Raw genomic sequence first — 15,175 nt, forward strand, 5'->3', positions numbered from 1 at the left:
TTCAGAAACATTCCACAATATTGGTCAGAGAAGGTTGATTAGTGGACTTGGACTGGCTGAAAAAAAATTTCTTTTGTAGTGCTGGTTCAACTTCTCACAATTCACCTTGAACATTTAAAATTACTTAAAAGCATATAATACCTGTTATTCATATGATACATTTAGCACTTCCAGCTAAAAGAATAGACAGGTTTCTAACTGGATATCCGTGGAGTGCTTTATTTCTGCTCACTGTACTATAAATACATATACAAAATGTAAGCCATGAGCCAGCCTGCCAACTCCTCTGAGTTAGGATATGGAGGAAATGTTTTGCTCCAGTACAACAGCTGATCATGCCATTTATTTACGTACAAAATTAACAAGGTCCTTCAAATTCCTCAAACCAAAACTTTCATGCATATGCTGACCCACATCTTAACTTAGCAACTAAAAACATGGACAGAATAGAACGGGCTGGATTCTCCGTAAGCGAGATCCTCTGCTTCGCCGGCAGTGCATTCACGCCCAATGGGGGAAACCCCATTGGCCGGCTGCCGGGACAGAGGATCCCACTGCCAGTGGGGCGTGCAGTACCGGAAAACGGGTGCGGCAGGACGGGAATCCCACCCAACATCTTTATAAAGATAGGCCCTAAATTACACTGTGGGCTATCAGAAAATAAATACATATTACTTTTTCTGAAAATTCTCCGTTTGCAATTTTAGGTTTAAGTTGTACACCATGGGCAAACTAATATACAAGTTTGTGGCTTGTACTGGTCTGAAATTGTTCTCGGACTGCGCCAGCCTGTTGACGTCTTGGCTGAGTCATGTAAACGTCAACAAAATCTGAACAAGCAAGTGACAAAACCCTGTGGCAAAATCATCCTCATTTTGTGACGCATGGTCAGCTATTATTGCTCCTTGATCCATTCTGCTCCCCTCTCTCCTGAAGGTGCAGACCTCCTCGAGGGAGAATTCTACTAGCATTGGCTAGCTTCGGTCGGTCTTTCTTCCATGTCAGCAAAGTGTCACCAAGCAATTCAGCTTCACTGAACTCCATGACTTTTGCCTCCTGAGATGATGACTTATGTCTTGGTGTTCAGCTCTGTATTAGCCACCTGGTGAGGCTCAGGAGCTGCACTCTCGTGTACAAGGCAGTCTCTGCCTCACTCACCTCGGATGAAGGCTAAGAGGATGCATGCTTTTCTGGTCTCTGTTTTCTTTCATCTCTCTTCCCCTGTTCATCCAACATCTACAACATGCTCGCCCTAGCAAGCATCACTGTGAACTTCTAAGAATCTAGAAATAATTGAGTTAACCAATTTTAAACTGGGGAACTAAATTTAGATTTTGTAAGCTCATGGGTTCAGCACCAGAATGAAGAAAATGGGGCCGGATTCTCCGTCAGCAGGATGCTCCATTTTGCTGACAGCCTGGGCATTCCAGACAGCATTGGACTGTCCCCCAAGGAGAAACCCCATTAGCCGGCTGGCATAACAGAGCATCCCGCTGGCGTGCTGAAACAGAAATGTGGCATGACGGGGTGGAGAATCCAGCCCATGCTCTTTCCAATGTGTGAGATTTTACTAAATTATTAAGAATTCAAGAGATCAGTGATAAATTCATTGATGAGCCCTCAAATGGCCCTTAATTGACCACTTAAGGACCTCAATTGGTCTTCAAGCCTGGCCTTCCCTGAACCTAATTGGAGGGAGTCAGGAATGTGAGAGGTTCTCCACCCTGCACCTTCCTGCCCCATTTTAACCTCCTCCTGCCCCCCAGCCCATTCATGAGTGGGGAAAGACAGGGCATTACATTTCACCCTGTATATGCGAGCAGTGTTTTGCCTACCACTCCATCATGTGATAGGACATGATAATAGCTCAAGATTAGATTGGTTCACCACATTATCTCCAAATGCTTGACATCATTGCAATCCTGCCCATGGCACATTTCATGCAGCAAATTAACTGGAGGATTAAGCCAACACATGGTGTGTGATGCAGGTGTCCAGTTTAATTAATGTTCTATTCAGTCGGAAAAAAAAAGTTCAGTCAGAAGCTAATTTAGGTTAACTGATACTGCTAAGTATTCCTTTCCATGACTTGGCACACGGCTCTGAATGAGAAAAAAATTATTACTGAGCTGGAAATGGAGCAAAAACAATCACACATTATTTGCCAAATATAACAAAGCACTCTTATCTACATCTAATTATACTGCATCATTTCTTCACATGGATGCTTGTCTCTACATAAACTGTTTTAGCCTGCAGGATACAGTAAATCAAGGAAGGTACTTTTATGCAGCTATCTAATCTCCTGTGATTTGTCAGAGTCAATTTTTTTACCCGCAACATTACCTCTGACACCCATTCTTTATCCTCCTTAGCCTCTTCCTGAGATCAGGTGCCTCAGGACGAACAATCTATTGCACTTCGCCTTGAAGGCTCTATTTCTGTGGTTTAATAGTGTGCGTTTCTATAATTTAATTAGCAGCTCGCCCAGAAAGCCATCACTAAAGAATGTGGCAGACGGATGCACATTGTAATCCTGGGTTCCAGATATCTCCGGGATTGTACACCAAAGATTTTAACTATTCTGCCACTACAAAATGAAAGAAATAGCCCACGACCAGCAAGCCTGCTGCTTTCACAAACTATCCAGAATTCATCCCATGTTGGACTTCATTGTTACCTTATTCATTTAATCTCATGCGAGAAAATCCTCAATAAATTTCCCCAATCCACAAATAATGAAAATCTCTGGACTGTTAATTTTCTTCATATCTCTACAAACAACTCCATTTAATTGACAAAAGAAAAACGTTTTTACTCACCTTACAGCATAGGAAACACTGATGTCCATCAAATAGCGTGCCATAACACTTTGTACCTAATGTCGCAGGTTCTTTCACATCTACCTCCTTAACGGGCAGCATGGTAGCACAAGTGGAAAGCACTGTGGCTTCACAGCATCAGAGTCCCAGGTTTGATTCCCCGCTGGGTCACTGTCTGTGTGGAGTCTGCACGTTCTTCCCGTGCCTGCGTGGGTTTCCTCTGGGTGCTCCGGTTTCCTCCCACAGTCCAAAGACGTGCAGGTTAGGTGGATTGGCCATGCTAAATTGCCCTTAGTGTCCAAAAAAGGTTAGGAGGGGTTATTGGGTTACGGGGGTAGGGTGAAAGTGAGGGCTTAAGTGGGTTGGTGCAGACTCGATGGGCCGAATGGCCTCCTTCTGCACTGTATGTATGTTCCATGTCAACATTTTACAAGGTGTTGAAGTGAATAGTATCATTTAGTTCTGGCCGGTTATTTATTAAGGTCCTGGCTGATCTGATTGCGATTTTAAAACCATTTCCCTGCCTGTCCCCCACAACCTTTGACCCCCTTGTCAATCAAAAATCTGTCTAATTCAACCTTGAATATGTTCAATGATCCCGGCTCTATTGCTCTCTTGTAGAAGATTCACGAGACTGAAAAAATATATTTCCCATCTCAGTCTCAAAGGGGACAATTTTTAAACAATGCCCCCTAGTTCTAGGTTTCCTCATGAGGGGAAGCTTCCTCTCAGCCTGTCAAGCCCCTGAGAATCTTACGTGTCAATAGATCACCTCCCTGTGTTCTAAACTCCAGTGAGTAGAGGCCCAAATGGCTCATCCATTCCTCATAGGGCAATTCCTTCATCCCAAGAATTTAGTTTAACTTCTATGAACGGCTTCCAATGGCCTCCATTCATTTTTCCAGCAGTGAAACACTTATGACTTATTTGTATAAAGCTTTTCGTTATTCAGTGTAAAAAAAGCAGTTTGTCGATGTTACGCTTCATTTTTGTTTTACAAAGGTACCGACTTGCTGTGATAAATGGTGCATTTTCTGGAAGACAGCTCTTTCCCTTCTGCAGCAACAGTGCCATTTTCCCCATGGGAGTCGCTCAATTTTGGCAGTAATTGATGTCAAGTTTGAGTTGGAGCAGAGGGGCCACTGGTAATCTTCAATGCGGAGAATAAGCACAATTCACCTCCCTGGTGTGGCCAGTGAGAAATGAATACTGTTCAGAGGGGATTGAGAATGTGCTTCTTGAGAATACTGGGATTTTGAAAGAGGTGGCACTCGCTTTAAGTTTAAAGGCAGACTTCATACTATTCTAAAAAATGCTGGAGTCGGAGTATATCTTCTCGCAAAGCAAAACTAATATGCTGGCAACATTGCAGAGGTTGTCTGAGCCATGCCAGAGCAATTACACTCTTTTCAGCTCTACAGCATTCATTTTTTTGTTAACATTTGTATTTAGATGCATAATGTATGCTCAGTGCACATTATGGGATTGAGTTTTAAATGTACGCTATGTAATCACCTTTTAGAGAACATATTCATGAAACATTTATAACACAGTGTTTTCAAATTGTATGAATAACTCAATGTTCCTCAGAAGGAATAGATATACAGCCTAATACTTGTATTTGATTGACTGTCTTATACTGTTAATCCATGCTTGTGTTTGCAGGACTTGTTATATCAGGTGTTAATCCAATATTCTATTCTTGACAGTCAATTGGCAAATTATGATACTGGAGCCAATCTTTACTCAGTGTTATGTTTGCTTACAAAACAGCACATTACAAGCATACACTTCCTAACTCAATCATTCCGCACTTTCAGTAAGTTTCTCTTTATATATGCTCAAGCAAAATACCAATTGATGCCCTTCACCTGCATATAATTAAACACAATTGGTATACAATTACCATCCAATTCCAGTCTGTGATGGAATCCATGGTTTCAAAATTTGAACTTTTAGAGACAGACCCTGACTGGTAAAATGAAACTGAAAAGGAATCTTAAAAAGGGAAATTGACTTTACGGTGACAAACTGAAACTGACACTGGAAATAAAAACTTGAGGTGGGAATCATTTAAAAGGAGTCAGCGACATCAGTGCTCAGTGCAAGTTGGTGAATCCAGCGGTGCAATGCAGGCAAGCTTAAGAAGAGAGGCAAGATCCAGAATCACAGAATAACTTTCTGCAACTGTTTCTATTACTGGAGGATGACATTTGTGGGTCCACTGCATCCAGACTATGTTGGGGAGGTGCTGTAGATGTGTGCTATTTTTGGTGTCTCTCCTGCATCCAGACCATGTATAATAATAATAATCCTTATTATTGTTACAAGTAGGCTTACATTAACACTGCAATGAAGTTCGGGTGCACAGAGAGAGAATTCAGAATGTCCAATTCACCTAACCAGCACATCTTTCGGGAATTGTGGGAGGAAACTGGAGCACCCGGAGGAAACCCACACAGACACGGGGAGAAAGTGTTGATGAGGTGCTGCAGATGTGCACTATTTTTGGTGTGGATTGTGCCTGTGGAACCCGGTTTGGTTGTGAGTTTCTGTCAGTTGGAGATCAGGCTACCTCAGAGAAGGATAGGAGCTGAATTTGATTACCTCAATGCTGAACCGACTACTGGGTTAATTTGTAGGATCTCTCTTCGTTGTATCAGTCATTTAATGTGTAATTTCTAGTTTATAATAAACCACAATTTGCCTGTTAATTTTTCTATAACCGATGTTGATTTGGGGTTTTTAAAGAGTATAGGAGAGTATCTAAGATTATATTTAGTGTGTGCTTTGTTTGACAGTAAAATTTCTTCTGTTTTAAGCCATGGAATCTTATGACTTAATTCTCTTAATGAATAACTGGGATTTTGAATTGAAACCAAGTTTCTGGTCTTGACTGAAATCGTAACACTTTTGACAGCTGTGGCTGACCCCGTCTGCACCACACCCTCAGACAATATATTTGAAATTCTCACCACTTGTATAAAAATAAATTCACCATTATGGCATTGCTTCTTTTGACAATTACCTGTCATCCCTGTCCTCTGTTTCTTGGCCCTTCTGTCAATGAAAGCAAATGGAAGCCAATGTATGTCATATGTTTTTTCATGAATGGAATGATCTGTCTGAACTTTGTACCTCGGTACACGTGACAATAAATCAAATTCAATTCAAGCAGTCTCTCTTTATCTACTCTGTCTCGATGCCGCATAATTCTGAACAACTCTATCAAATGTCTTCTTCTCAACCATTTTTTGTTTACAGAGAGCAACCCAAGCTACTCCAATCTATCCAGGTTGCAGGGAAACTGATGCTTATTGATTAGTTTTAGTTTATTTTACATATAATCAAAGCATATTAATCGATTAACCTAACTTAATATTATTCTGTTTAAACTGTAACCAATGGAGGATGTTAACATTTTAATATCATGTAACTCTGCTCAGATTCACTTGAGAGAGATTGATGTTTGGCAATCTCTGAGTTGTCAGCTGGTATCAATGGGCCAAACGCTGTCCTTTACTTCCTTTTGAAAAGCAGCATTGCTGGTGAACTCTTGTGTCATTGCGTGTGCGGTGTTTCGGTATGACATCAAGAAGTTATTCACACATCTTGCTTGACAATGTACTCTGGTCTTTTGATGCCTTGATTGAGTGTTTAAAGGACTATGCAAATTGCTTGGCCAATCCATTTGTGGGAGGATTGCCATCTTGATGTCCTGTATACCATTTCCTTTTAAGTCATCTAAGAACTCCTTGCAAGTGAACGAAGTACCATTGTCACTTATGATCTAGTCTACCAAGTCTGGCAAATATTTCATCCAACTTTTCAATAATTTGTTCTGCCAGCGTGGATCTACAATTACGAGGGACATGTTGTAAGGGTCCATCCTGTTTGTTCCGGTTTATTCCCTTATTTCCACTTTCTTGTATTTTTGTTGTTAAATTTTGATCCATGGATGTTTTATGGACATGTATCTTTAAGGCAGCCTCCCATTTTCATTTAAGCAGAAGGGAGCCATGGCCGGTACCTTTAATTTCGAGAAGGATCGAACCAGCTGTGCTATTTTCAACTGGTGATTGGAGTTTGGCTGCCCTCAGTGATTACTCAGTTTGAATGATGTGGCTGGTCGCCAATGAACTGGCTCAAAAGGCGGTGCTCATCCTGGTAACAGGCGGTGATTGGATCTGATCCCACTGAAATGGTTCAGTTCTACGGAGCTTTCAGTTTCGTTTTGGCAGGTAAGAGAGAATATTCACTCTCTTTACACTCCCCTTTTCTCTCGATAGATTGTGTTTCTAACCTGACAGAAAACCTAGATGAATTGAGTTACAGGAGAACCATTCCAATCTGTGCAGGACAGGCTCAGCATCTGATAACTCTCTCCAGAAATATCCAACTAATTCTCACCAAGAAGACCATTGTGAGAATAAACTCTCACTGCAAAAAAAGGCTGTAGTGAATTGACCAATTCTTTCACCAGAAAAGACAAAGGCCTGGAAGCAAAGTTCGATGTGAAGCAAGGGGCCTCTCCAGGTGAAACTGAGAGTAATATTGCTACTGCAAGAAATATCATTGCAGGCTGTCGACCAGGGACTTTAATCCACAAGCATACTGTGAAGAAAGCATGCTTCAGACCACCAATTGAAGCAAAAGCCTTCTTTTGGCCTTTGCCATTATTGTTTTCACCCCTTTCCTCCCCCCTCTGTGTTGTCTGTGGATAGGGGGTGGGACAGTGAAAGGGGGTAAGTAGGTTAGATTGCTGTTATTGAGTTGCATTTACTACATAATTTCATCATTATCCTTGCTATAAATAAACAGTAATTGTGTTTCTACCGATAAACCTGGTGACTGTATTGGGCAGCCAAGTGCCAAAAATGTGGGGAATTTTAAAATTAATTATTGGTTAATTCCCTACTGGGGGTGTGGCAGTGGCATACTGGAATTGTCACTGGACCAGTAATTCAGAGATCCAGCATAATGCTGTGGGGACCTGGATTCGAATCCCGCCTGGGCAGATGGGGGAATTTGAATTTAATAAAAGATTAATGATGACCTTGAAACCATTGTCGATTGTCGTAAAATCCCATCTGATTCATTATTGTCCTTTAGGGAAAGAAATCTGTTATTCCTACTTGGTCTGGCCTACATGTGACTCCAGACCCACAGCAATGTGGTTGGCTCATAAATACTCTCAGAGCTGGACAAGAAATGTTGGCCCAGCCAGCGATGCCCACATCCCTTGAATGAATCAAAAAAAAACTTGCGCTGCGACTTCGGGCACGTGGGACTGGAATTGACCACAACAATGTTTCACCAACGTAGTCCATGTGTATTTTCTGCCATGGCTGTTTTGGCCATTCCCACAGTTGTAAAGGTTGCAGCAGAATAGTGTTTCTTAGTTTTCACTGGACTGACATTGCCATAGCTTATTTCATTTGAACATCTAATCCTGGCCACAAAAATAACTGCATGGCAATTCTTTCATCCTCACCACATCAGGATACCCCTCATTGGTTGGTTAAGGATCTTATTATGCAAGCATACAGCCACTCCTGTGCCCACTTCCATTGTGACTTGGTTACCATTAAGATTTGCGAATACCTAGAAATGTTGTTGATCACCTTGTACTGACGAGACATCTAGGGCTCGATTCTCCTAAATGGAGATTCCAAGTGTTCGCGCCGTCATGAACGCCGTCGCGGGCACGGGCAGTAGCGATTCTGTCCCCCACAGGGGGCCAGCACAGCGCTGGAGCGGTTCATGTGGCTCCAGCCTCCCTTCGTGGCACCAAATGGGCGCCGCGCCAACCCGCGCATACGCAGTTGCGGGGGGCCTTCCTCAGCGTGCCGGCCCCAACGCAACATGGCCTGGGAGTTCAGGGGCCGGCCACGTAATAAAATAGGGCTGGGGCTGGAGAGGCCAGCCCACCGATCGGTGGACCCCGATCGTGGGCCAGACCCCATCGGAAGCCCCCCCAGTGAAGGAGTGCTTTTCCCCACATCACAGCCCCCCCCCCCCCCAACCCTATACGCAGAGTTCCCGCCGGCTGAGAGCAGGGGTGAATGGCAGCGGTGGGACTCTGACGTTTCCACACGGCCACTCAGCCCATCACGGCCGTAGAATCGGCGGCCCGGCCCCGGACAGCGGCCCGCGAGCGACGCCGCACCAAATGCGCTGGCGCAAATGGCGCCGATTCTCCGCTCCTCGGAGAATCTCCTGCTGGCGGCAGACCGGCGCCGTGGGAAAAAATGGAGCGAACGGCAATTCTCCCATACGGCGCGGCATGTTCAGGTACATTGCTCCTAAGGGGTCTTGAACTCCATCTGTCATCTTGTAGACTCAACGTAGATGTTTTCTTTTTCTTACGCCTCTTGTGTTGGTGAAGATTTCCGTATCCAACATGCTTTGGTAATACGGCCATATTTGCCCTAGTTCGTGTGCTTATTTTCTGTCCAGCATTCCCCCACTGTGACAAACTTATGCACATCAATGGCTTGGTTGTACTCTTGCATACATGGTTTTGTGGATCTTTGCTCCAGCTCCTTTTGGGGAAGCTTCTTTTGCTCTCAGCTCCATACATGTGGCAATTTCTACTGCTGATTTAAGATTCAGCACTTTCAGTAAGCAGCTTTCTCTAAATAGCTTGGTTGCAGAGTGCACATACCAACCTATCATGAAGGGTGTCATCTAGTGTTGCACCAAATTTGCAGTATTTTGCTAAACTTCTCGAGATCGGCACGAATTGCCACCTTTTTAGATTGCCATGAATTCTAAGAGGCACTCACCTTCTTCCTGACTATGGCGATGGAACCAAAATCTTTCTGCAATTATGAGTGGCTTTGGTAAGAAATGCCCTTCTAGAATATTCAGCAATTCATTGTAGAATTTATTTCCCAGCTTTTCTGGTGGATTATGTTTTATGCGACTGCAAAAGTTGTAAATCCTACTGAACTGAGAAATGTTGCAAAGTTTAGGTCCTCTGGTATTTGATTAGCTGTGACATAATGTTGAAATCTCTCTTCATATGAGTTCCAAATCTTAGTCTTCATCAAATTCATCCATGGCATCACCTTTGCCTGCCATTTTGGATAGTGGTCTGTACTTTTTTCAACCTTCCTCCCTTCCATTTTTTTATATGTATGAAACAAGAGGTCTCCTAATCTGTAATCCAAAATAAAATGTTTTTATTTTTGCCTAGTCTATCATTTGTTTAATTTGAGTGGTGGCTTTTGAATCCCCATTCCCCCAGCCCATTTCACTTCACCTTATGAGCGATCCCTGGGGCTTAGAGTCTACTTACCTCGAATGGTGAGCAAGTTTTTGAAATCTTTGTTCTGACTTACTCAGAGATGTATTTTGAGTTTTTAACCTTTCTGTATCGGCGGCTTTTCCCCTGATCGACGTGTGAATCTAGTCCGGAGAATCTTCTCACTCGCTCCCACTGCCCATTTTCACTTTTCTAGTCAACAGTGCTCCATCTTGACGAAGAATTCTTTCATATTATGGTCACTCATTCCCAAGGGGTCTCGCACAACTAGATAGCCAATGATTCTGTTCATATTACACAATTCCCAGACAAGGGTGGCCTGTTCCCTGGTTGGTTCCTCAATGTATTGGTCCAGAAAACATTCCGTATACACTGTAGGAATTCCTCCTCTCCGGTATTGTTACTAATTTGATTCGACAAATCTACATGTCGATCAAAGACACCCAGATGTTCCTTTACACATCTGTCTCTAATTTCCTGTTTAATGCCAACATGATCACGACAGTTTGGGGTTCTATATACAATGCCCACTAATGCTTTTGCTCTTTGGTGTTTCTGAATTCTAGCAATACAGATTCCACAACATCAAAGTTATCCTTCCGCGCGTTTGGTGCGGCGCCGGTCACGGGCCGCTGTCCGGGGTCGGGCCGCCGATTCTCCGGCCTTGATGGGCTGAGCGGCCGTGTGGAAACGGCAGAGTCCCACCGCCGCCGTTCACACCTGCTCGCAGCCGGCGGGAACTCTGTGCGTAGGGTTGGGGGGCGGCCTGTGGGGCGGGGAAAAGCGCTCCTTCACTGGGGGGGGGGCCTCCGAATGGGGTCTGGCCCATGACCGGGACCCACCGATCGGCGGGCTGGCCTCTCCAGCCCCGGCCCTATTTTATTACGCGGCCGGCTCCTGAACCCTCACACCATGTTGTGTCGGGGCCGGCACGCTGAGGATGTCCCTCGCACATTTGTGGGTCTTAATTCCCTCTTTAACCCGTAATGCAACCCCACCACCTTCTCCTTTTTGTTTGTCCTTCCTAAATACGGAGTACTCTGGATGTTCAATTCACATCTTTGATCAGCCTGCAGCCATGTCTCGGTAATCCCGACTGTATCTTACCCGTTTGCATCTTTTTGCACAATTAACTCATCCACTTTATTGCAAATTCTCCTCACATTAAGGCACAAAGCCTTGAGACTTGTCTTTTTAACATTCCTTGTCCCTTTACATTATTATTCACGGTAGCCTTATTTGATCCTGGCCCTTTATTTCTCTGCCTATCACTTTTCTTATTCTCCTTTCTGTATTTTGTTTTTGTCCGTGATCCCCCTCCTCAGACTCCTTGCATAGGTTCCCATCCCCTTCCCATTTTAGTTTAAACCCTCCCCAACCACTCTATTAACTATTCCCCTGAGGACATCAATCCTGGTCCTGCCCAGGTGTAACCCATCCAGTTTGTAATGGTCCCACCTCCCCCTGAACCGGTCCTAATTTTCAGGAATCTGAAACTCTCCCCCTTGCACCATCCCGTCAGCCATGTATTCATCCAATATATCTGCTCTGACTAGCACGTGGCCCTGGTAGTAGTCCTGAGATTACTACCTTTGAAGTCCTACTTCCTAACTCCCTGTATTCTGCTTTTCAGACTCATCTTTTATTTTAACTTATGACATTTGCACCAATGTGTACCACAACCACTGGCTTCTCCCCCTCCCCCTCCAGAATGTCCTGTAGCTACTCTTGAGACATCCTTGAATCTAGCACCAGGTAGGCAACACACCATCCTGGAGTCTCATTTGCAGCCACAGAAACGCCTATCTATTCCCCTTGCAATTGAATCTCCTCTAACTAATGCATTCCCACATTTTAACTCCTCCCCTGCGCAGCAGAGCCAACCATGGTGTCATGAATTTGGCTGTTGCTGCTTTCCCCTAAGAGGCCATTCCACCCCCCCCCGACCCACCAACAGTATTAAGAGTGGTAGAACTGTTTTACAGGGGAGAGGCTACAGGAGATTCCTGCACTGCCTGTCTAATCCTCTTGCGCTGCCTGGTGGTCACCCATTCCCTTATTGTTCGTGGAGTCTGAGCCTGCTGTGTAAACACCTCTCTATACATGCTATCCATGATATTCTGCACCTCACAGAAGGTGCACAGTGTCCCCAGCTGCTTCTCCAGCTCCGAATATAGTACTCCACTCTCAGTCTTGCTCTTTTTCAGGCTCTTTTATCCTCCTGGCTCCGATCTCAGTGTCAATCTTTTTCAAGGTATTTTATCTACCCGGCAACATTTTTAGTCTTCCTCTTTCTCATGCGCTTTTATCCCCCGGCTCCACGCTCAGCCTTGCTTTTCTCATTCTCTTTTATCTCCTGGCTCCACTCTCCGTCTTGCTCTTTCTTGCGCTCTTTTATCTCCCCAGTTCAGCTCGTAGTCTCACCCTTTTTCATGCTCTTTGCACCCCGGCTCTGTTTGCAGTCTGCTCTTTCTCATTCTCTTTCATCTCCCGGCTCCTTTCTTAGTTTCACTTTTTCTCACGCTCTTTTATCTCCGGGTAGCACTCTCAGTGCCGCTCTTTCTTGGGCTCTTTTATCACCCAGCTCCGCTCTCAGCGCCGCTATGTCTCATGCTCTTTTATCACCAAGTTCCGCTCTCCGTCTTGCTCCTTCTCATGCTCTGTCATCACCCAGCTCCGCTCTCAGTCTTGCTCCTTCTGATGCTCTTTTTTCTCTCAGCTCCGCTCTCAGTCTTGCTCCTTCACATTCTCTTTTATCTCCCAGCTCCGCTCTCAGTCTTGCTCTTTCTCACACTCTTTTATCTCCCAGCTCCACACTCAGTCTCATTCTTTCTCACGCTGTTTTATCTCCCAGTTCTGCTCTCAGTCTCGCCCTTTTGCGTGCTTTTATCTCCCAGATCAGCTCTCATTCTCGCTCTTTCTCCTGCTCTTTTATCTCCCAGCTCAGCTCTGTCTCAATCCTTCTCACGCTCTTTTAACTCCCAGCACTCTCAGTCTGCGCTCTGTCTCGTTCTTTCTTGCACACTTTTATCACCCAGCTCTGCTCTCTGGCTTGCTCTTTCTCGCACTCTTTTACCTCCCAGCTCCACTCTCAGTCTCGCTTTTCCTCGCACTCTTTTATCTCTTGGCTCTGTTCTCAGTCTCGCTCTTTCTCACTCTCACTCTTTCTCACTCTCGCTCTTGCTCACTCTCACTCTTTCTCACTCTCGCTCTTTCTCACTCTCGCTCTTTCTCATTCTCTTTTAGCTCTTGTCTCAGTCTCACTTTTTCACATACTCTGTTATCTCCAGGCTCCGCTCTCAGTCCTATTCTTTCTTGCTCTCTTTATCTCCCAGCTCTGCTCTCAGTCTCGCTTTCTCTCACACCTTTTTAGTTCCCTGACTGTGCTCTAAATCTCCCTCTTTTATTACCCTGCTCCACTCTTCATCTCATTCATTTCTTGCAATCATTTATCTTTGCCTCCGCTCTCAGTCTTGCAATTTCTCCTGCTCTTTAACCTTCTTGCTCCAGTCTCAGTGTCCGCGCTTTCTTTCGCTCTTTTTCCTCCCGGTTCCACTCTGTCTCACTCTTTCTTGCACTCTTTTACCCTCCTCGCTCCACTTCCAGTCTCGCTCTTTCTCATGCTCTTTGGTACTCTGGCTATGCTCACAGTCTCGCCCTTTCTCACGCTCTTTTATCTCCTGGCTCCACTCTCAGTCTTGCTCTTTCTTGCAGTTTTTGCTCCCCTAGCTCCGCTCTCAGTCTCACTCTTTCTCGTGCCATTTTCTCCTTGGCTCTCCTCGCATTTTCACTCTTTCTCACACTTCTCCTCCCGGCTCTGCTTTCTGTCTCGCTCTTCCTTACGCTCTTTTATCGCCTAGATCCGCTCTCCTTTCCCAGCTCTTTTAAATAGGTCCCATCATATAATAAGAATCCCCTCTACAATTTTAGGTGAAAGCTTGAGCTTGGGTGGGGCAGGTAGAGTGGTCAATGATGCACTTTCCATGTGGCGAACCTGTTCCAAGTTGGATCCAGGGCTGATATTTAAATGTTTTGAGTTTAGTTTTCCTTGAGGGTCAGGAGGGCTCCTCCCATGTGCGACAGCCCACCCCTTCTCCCCCCCCCCCCAATCGTGGCCAGCATTTTCCCTGCCATCCACCCCTTCCCTCGAAAATCAGACGCTTTCACCCCACCCATCTCTCCTGATCACAACATTCCCCATTCACCCTCTACGCCCTGATTGTGAAGAGTCTTTCTCCCTATACCATTCCACAAATATGGCCAGACCCTTACCCACATCCTGAAGTGTGGTTTCCTCTCCATCCTCCTATCAACTATTACCATGAGTTCTGTCACCCAATAGTCACTGCCACTTTCTAATGAGGAGGCCAAAGTTGCCAAGAGTCTCACCAGGTGCATCGTGTCATTAAGACTGGTGGTTCCCTGACCAGGCAGAGTCCATCACTTGCTCCCAGGTTCCTGCAAATCTGTCTTGTCCCTTTGTAGAAATCAAGATGCTACAGACATTACACTTATTAAAAATAGATGCAGCAGAGTGCACTCATGGATTAGTGCCTATTACTGTTCATAAAGTAACTGCATGAAATAAAGATGCTGATAAATGAATAAAGCTTTAGAAATGTACTGAAGAAATCTGTTATCGTTGATGGGTCAAAGAAGGACAGTACCCCAACATAATGTCTTCATTCCAAACTGACTTTCAAAGATGCAACCGGCATTCACAAATGCTGTATAACCATTGAATACACCAACACATTCATTTTAGTTTCCTTACCATAGCCAATGGGTAATAAAATCTTCCATGAACAATCCAAGTTGCTTGGATAATTTCCAGGAAACCCAGGACTCAGGATGATATTGTTCATGTCAGTCAATGTCCCTCCACATCTCGCTGATTAACAAGAAAAATGCATGTTAATAATTTATTCCATGGCCGATGTGCTGCCCTTACATAAATTATCTCCCCCCCTAATTATCATGACTGCTTAGGTTTTTCACTGAAAAAATTCAAAGTGTAAAAAATGTGAAATTGAAAGTTGCATCATTGTCAAAGTTCAAGATGTAATTTGGGCTCAGTTACAAC

The 15,175-nt window shown here is 44.4% G+C and overlaps 1 protein-coding gene across 1 annotated transcript in view; it reads right to left on the minus strand.

The window, feature by feature from the left end:
• LOC140410474 (CUB and sushi domain-containing protein 1-like) overlaps positions 1–15,175 on the minus strand; it is a 3,392,839-nt gene that overhangs the window by 373,375 nt on the left and 3,004,289 nt on the right. Inside the window, exon 40 of the mRNA XM_072498599.1 lies at positions 14,867–14,983. Within this exon, the coding sequence (XP_072354700.1) occupies positions 14,867–14,983 (117 nt within the window). The remainder of the gene's footprint in view (positions 1–14,866; positions 14,984–15,175) is intronic.

The sequence above is a fragment of the Scyliorhinus torazame genome, chromosome 4 (assembly GCF_047496885.1).
Source record: "Scyliorhinus torazame isolate Kashiwa2021f chromosome 4, sScyTor2.1, whole genome shotgun sequence".
In the NCBI taxonomy this organism is placed as follows: Eukaryota; Metazoa; Chordata; class Chondrichthyes; order Carcharhiniformes; family Scyliorhinidae; genus Scyliorhinus; species Scyliorhinus torazame.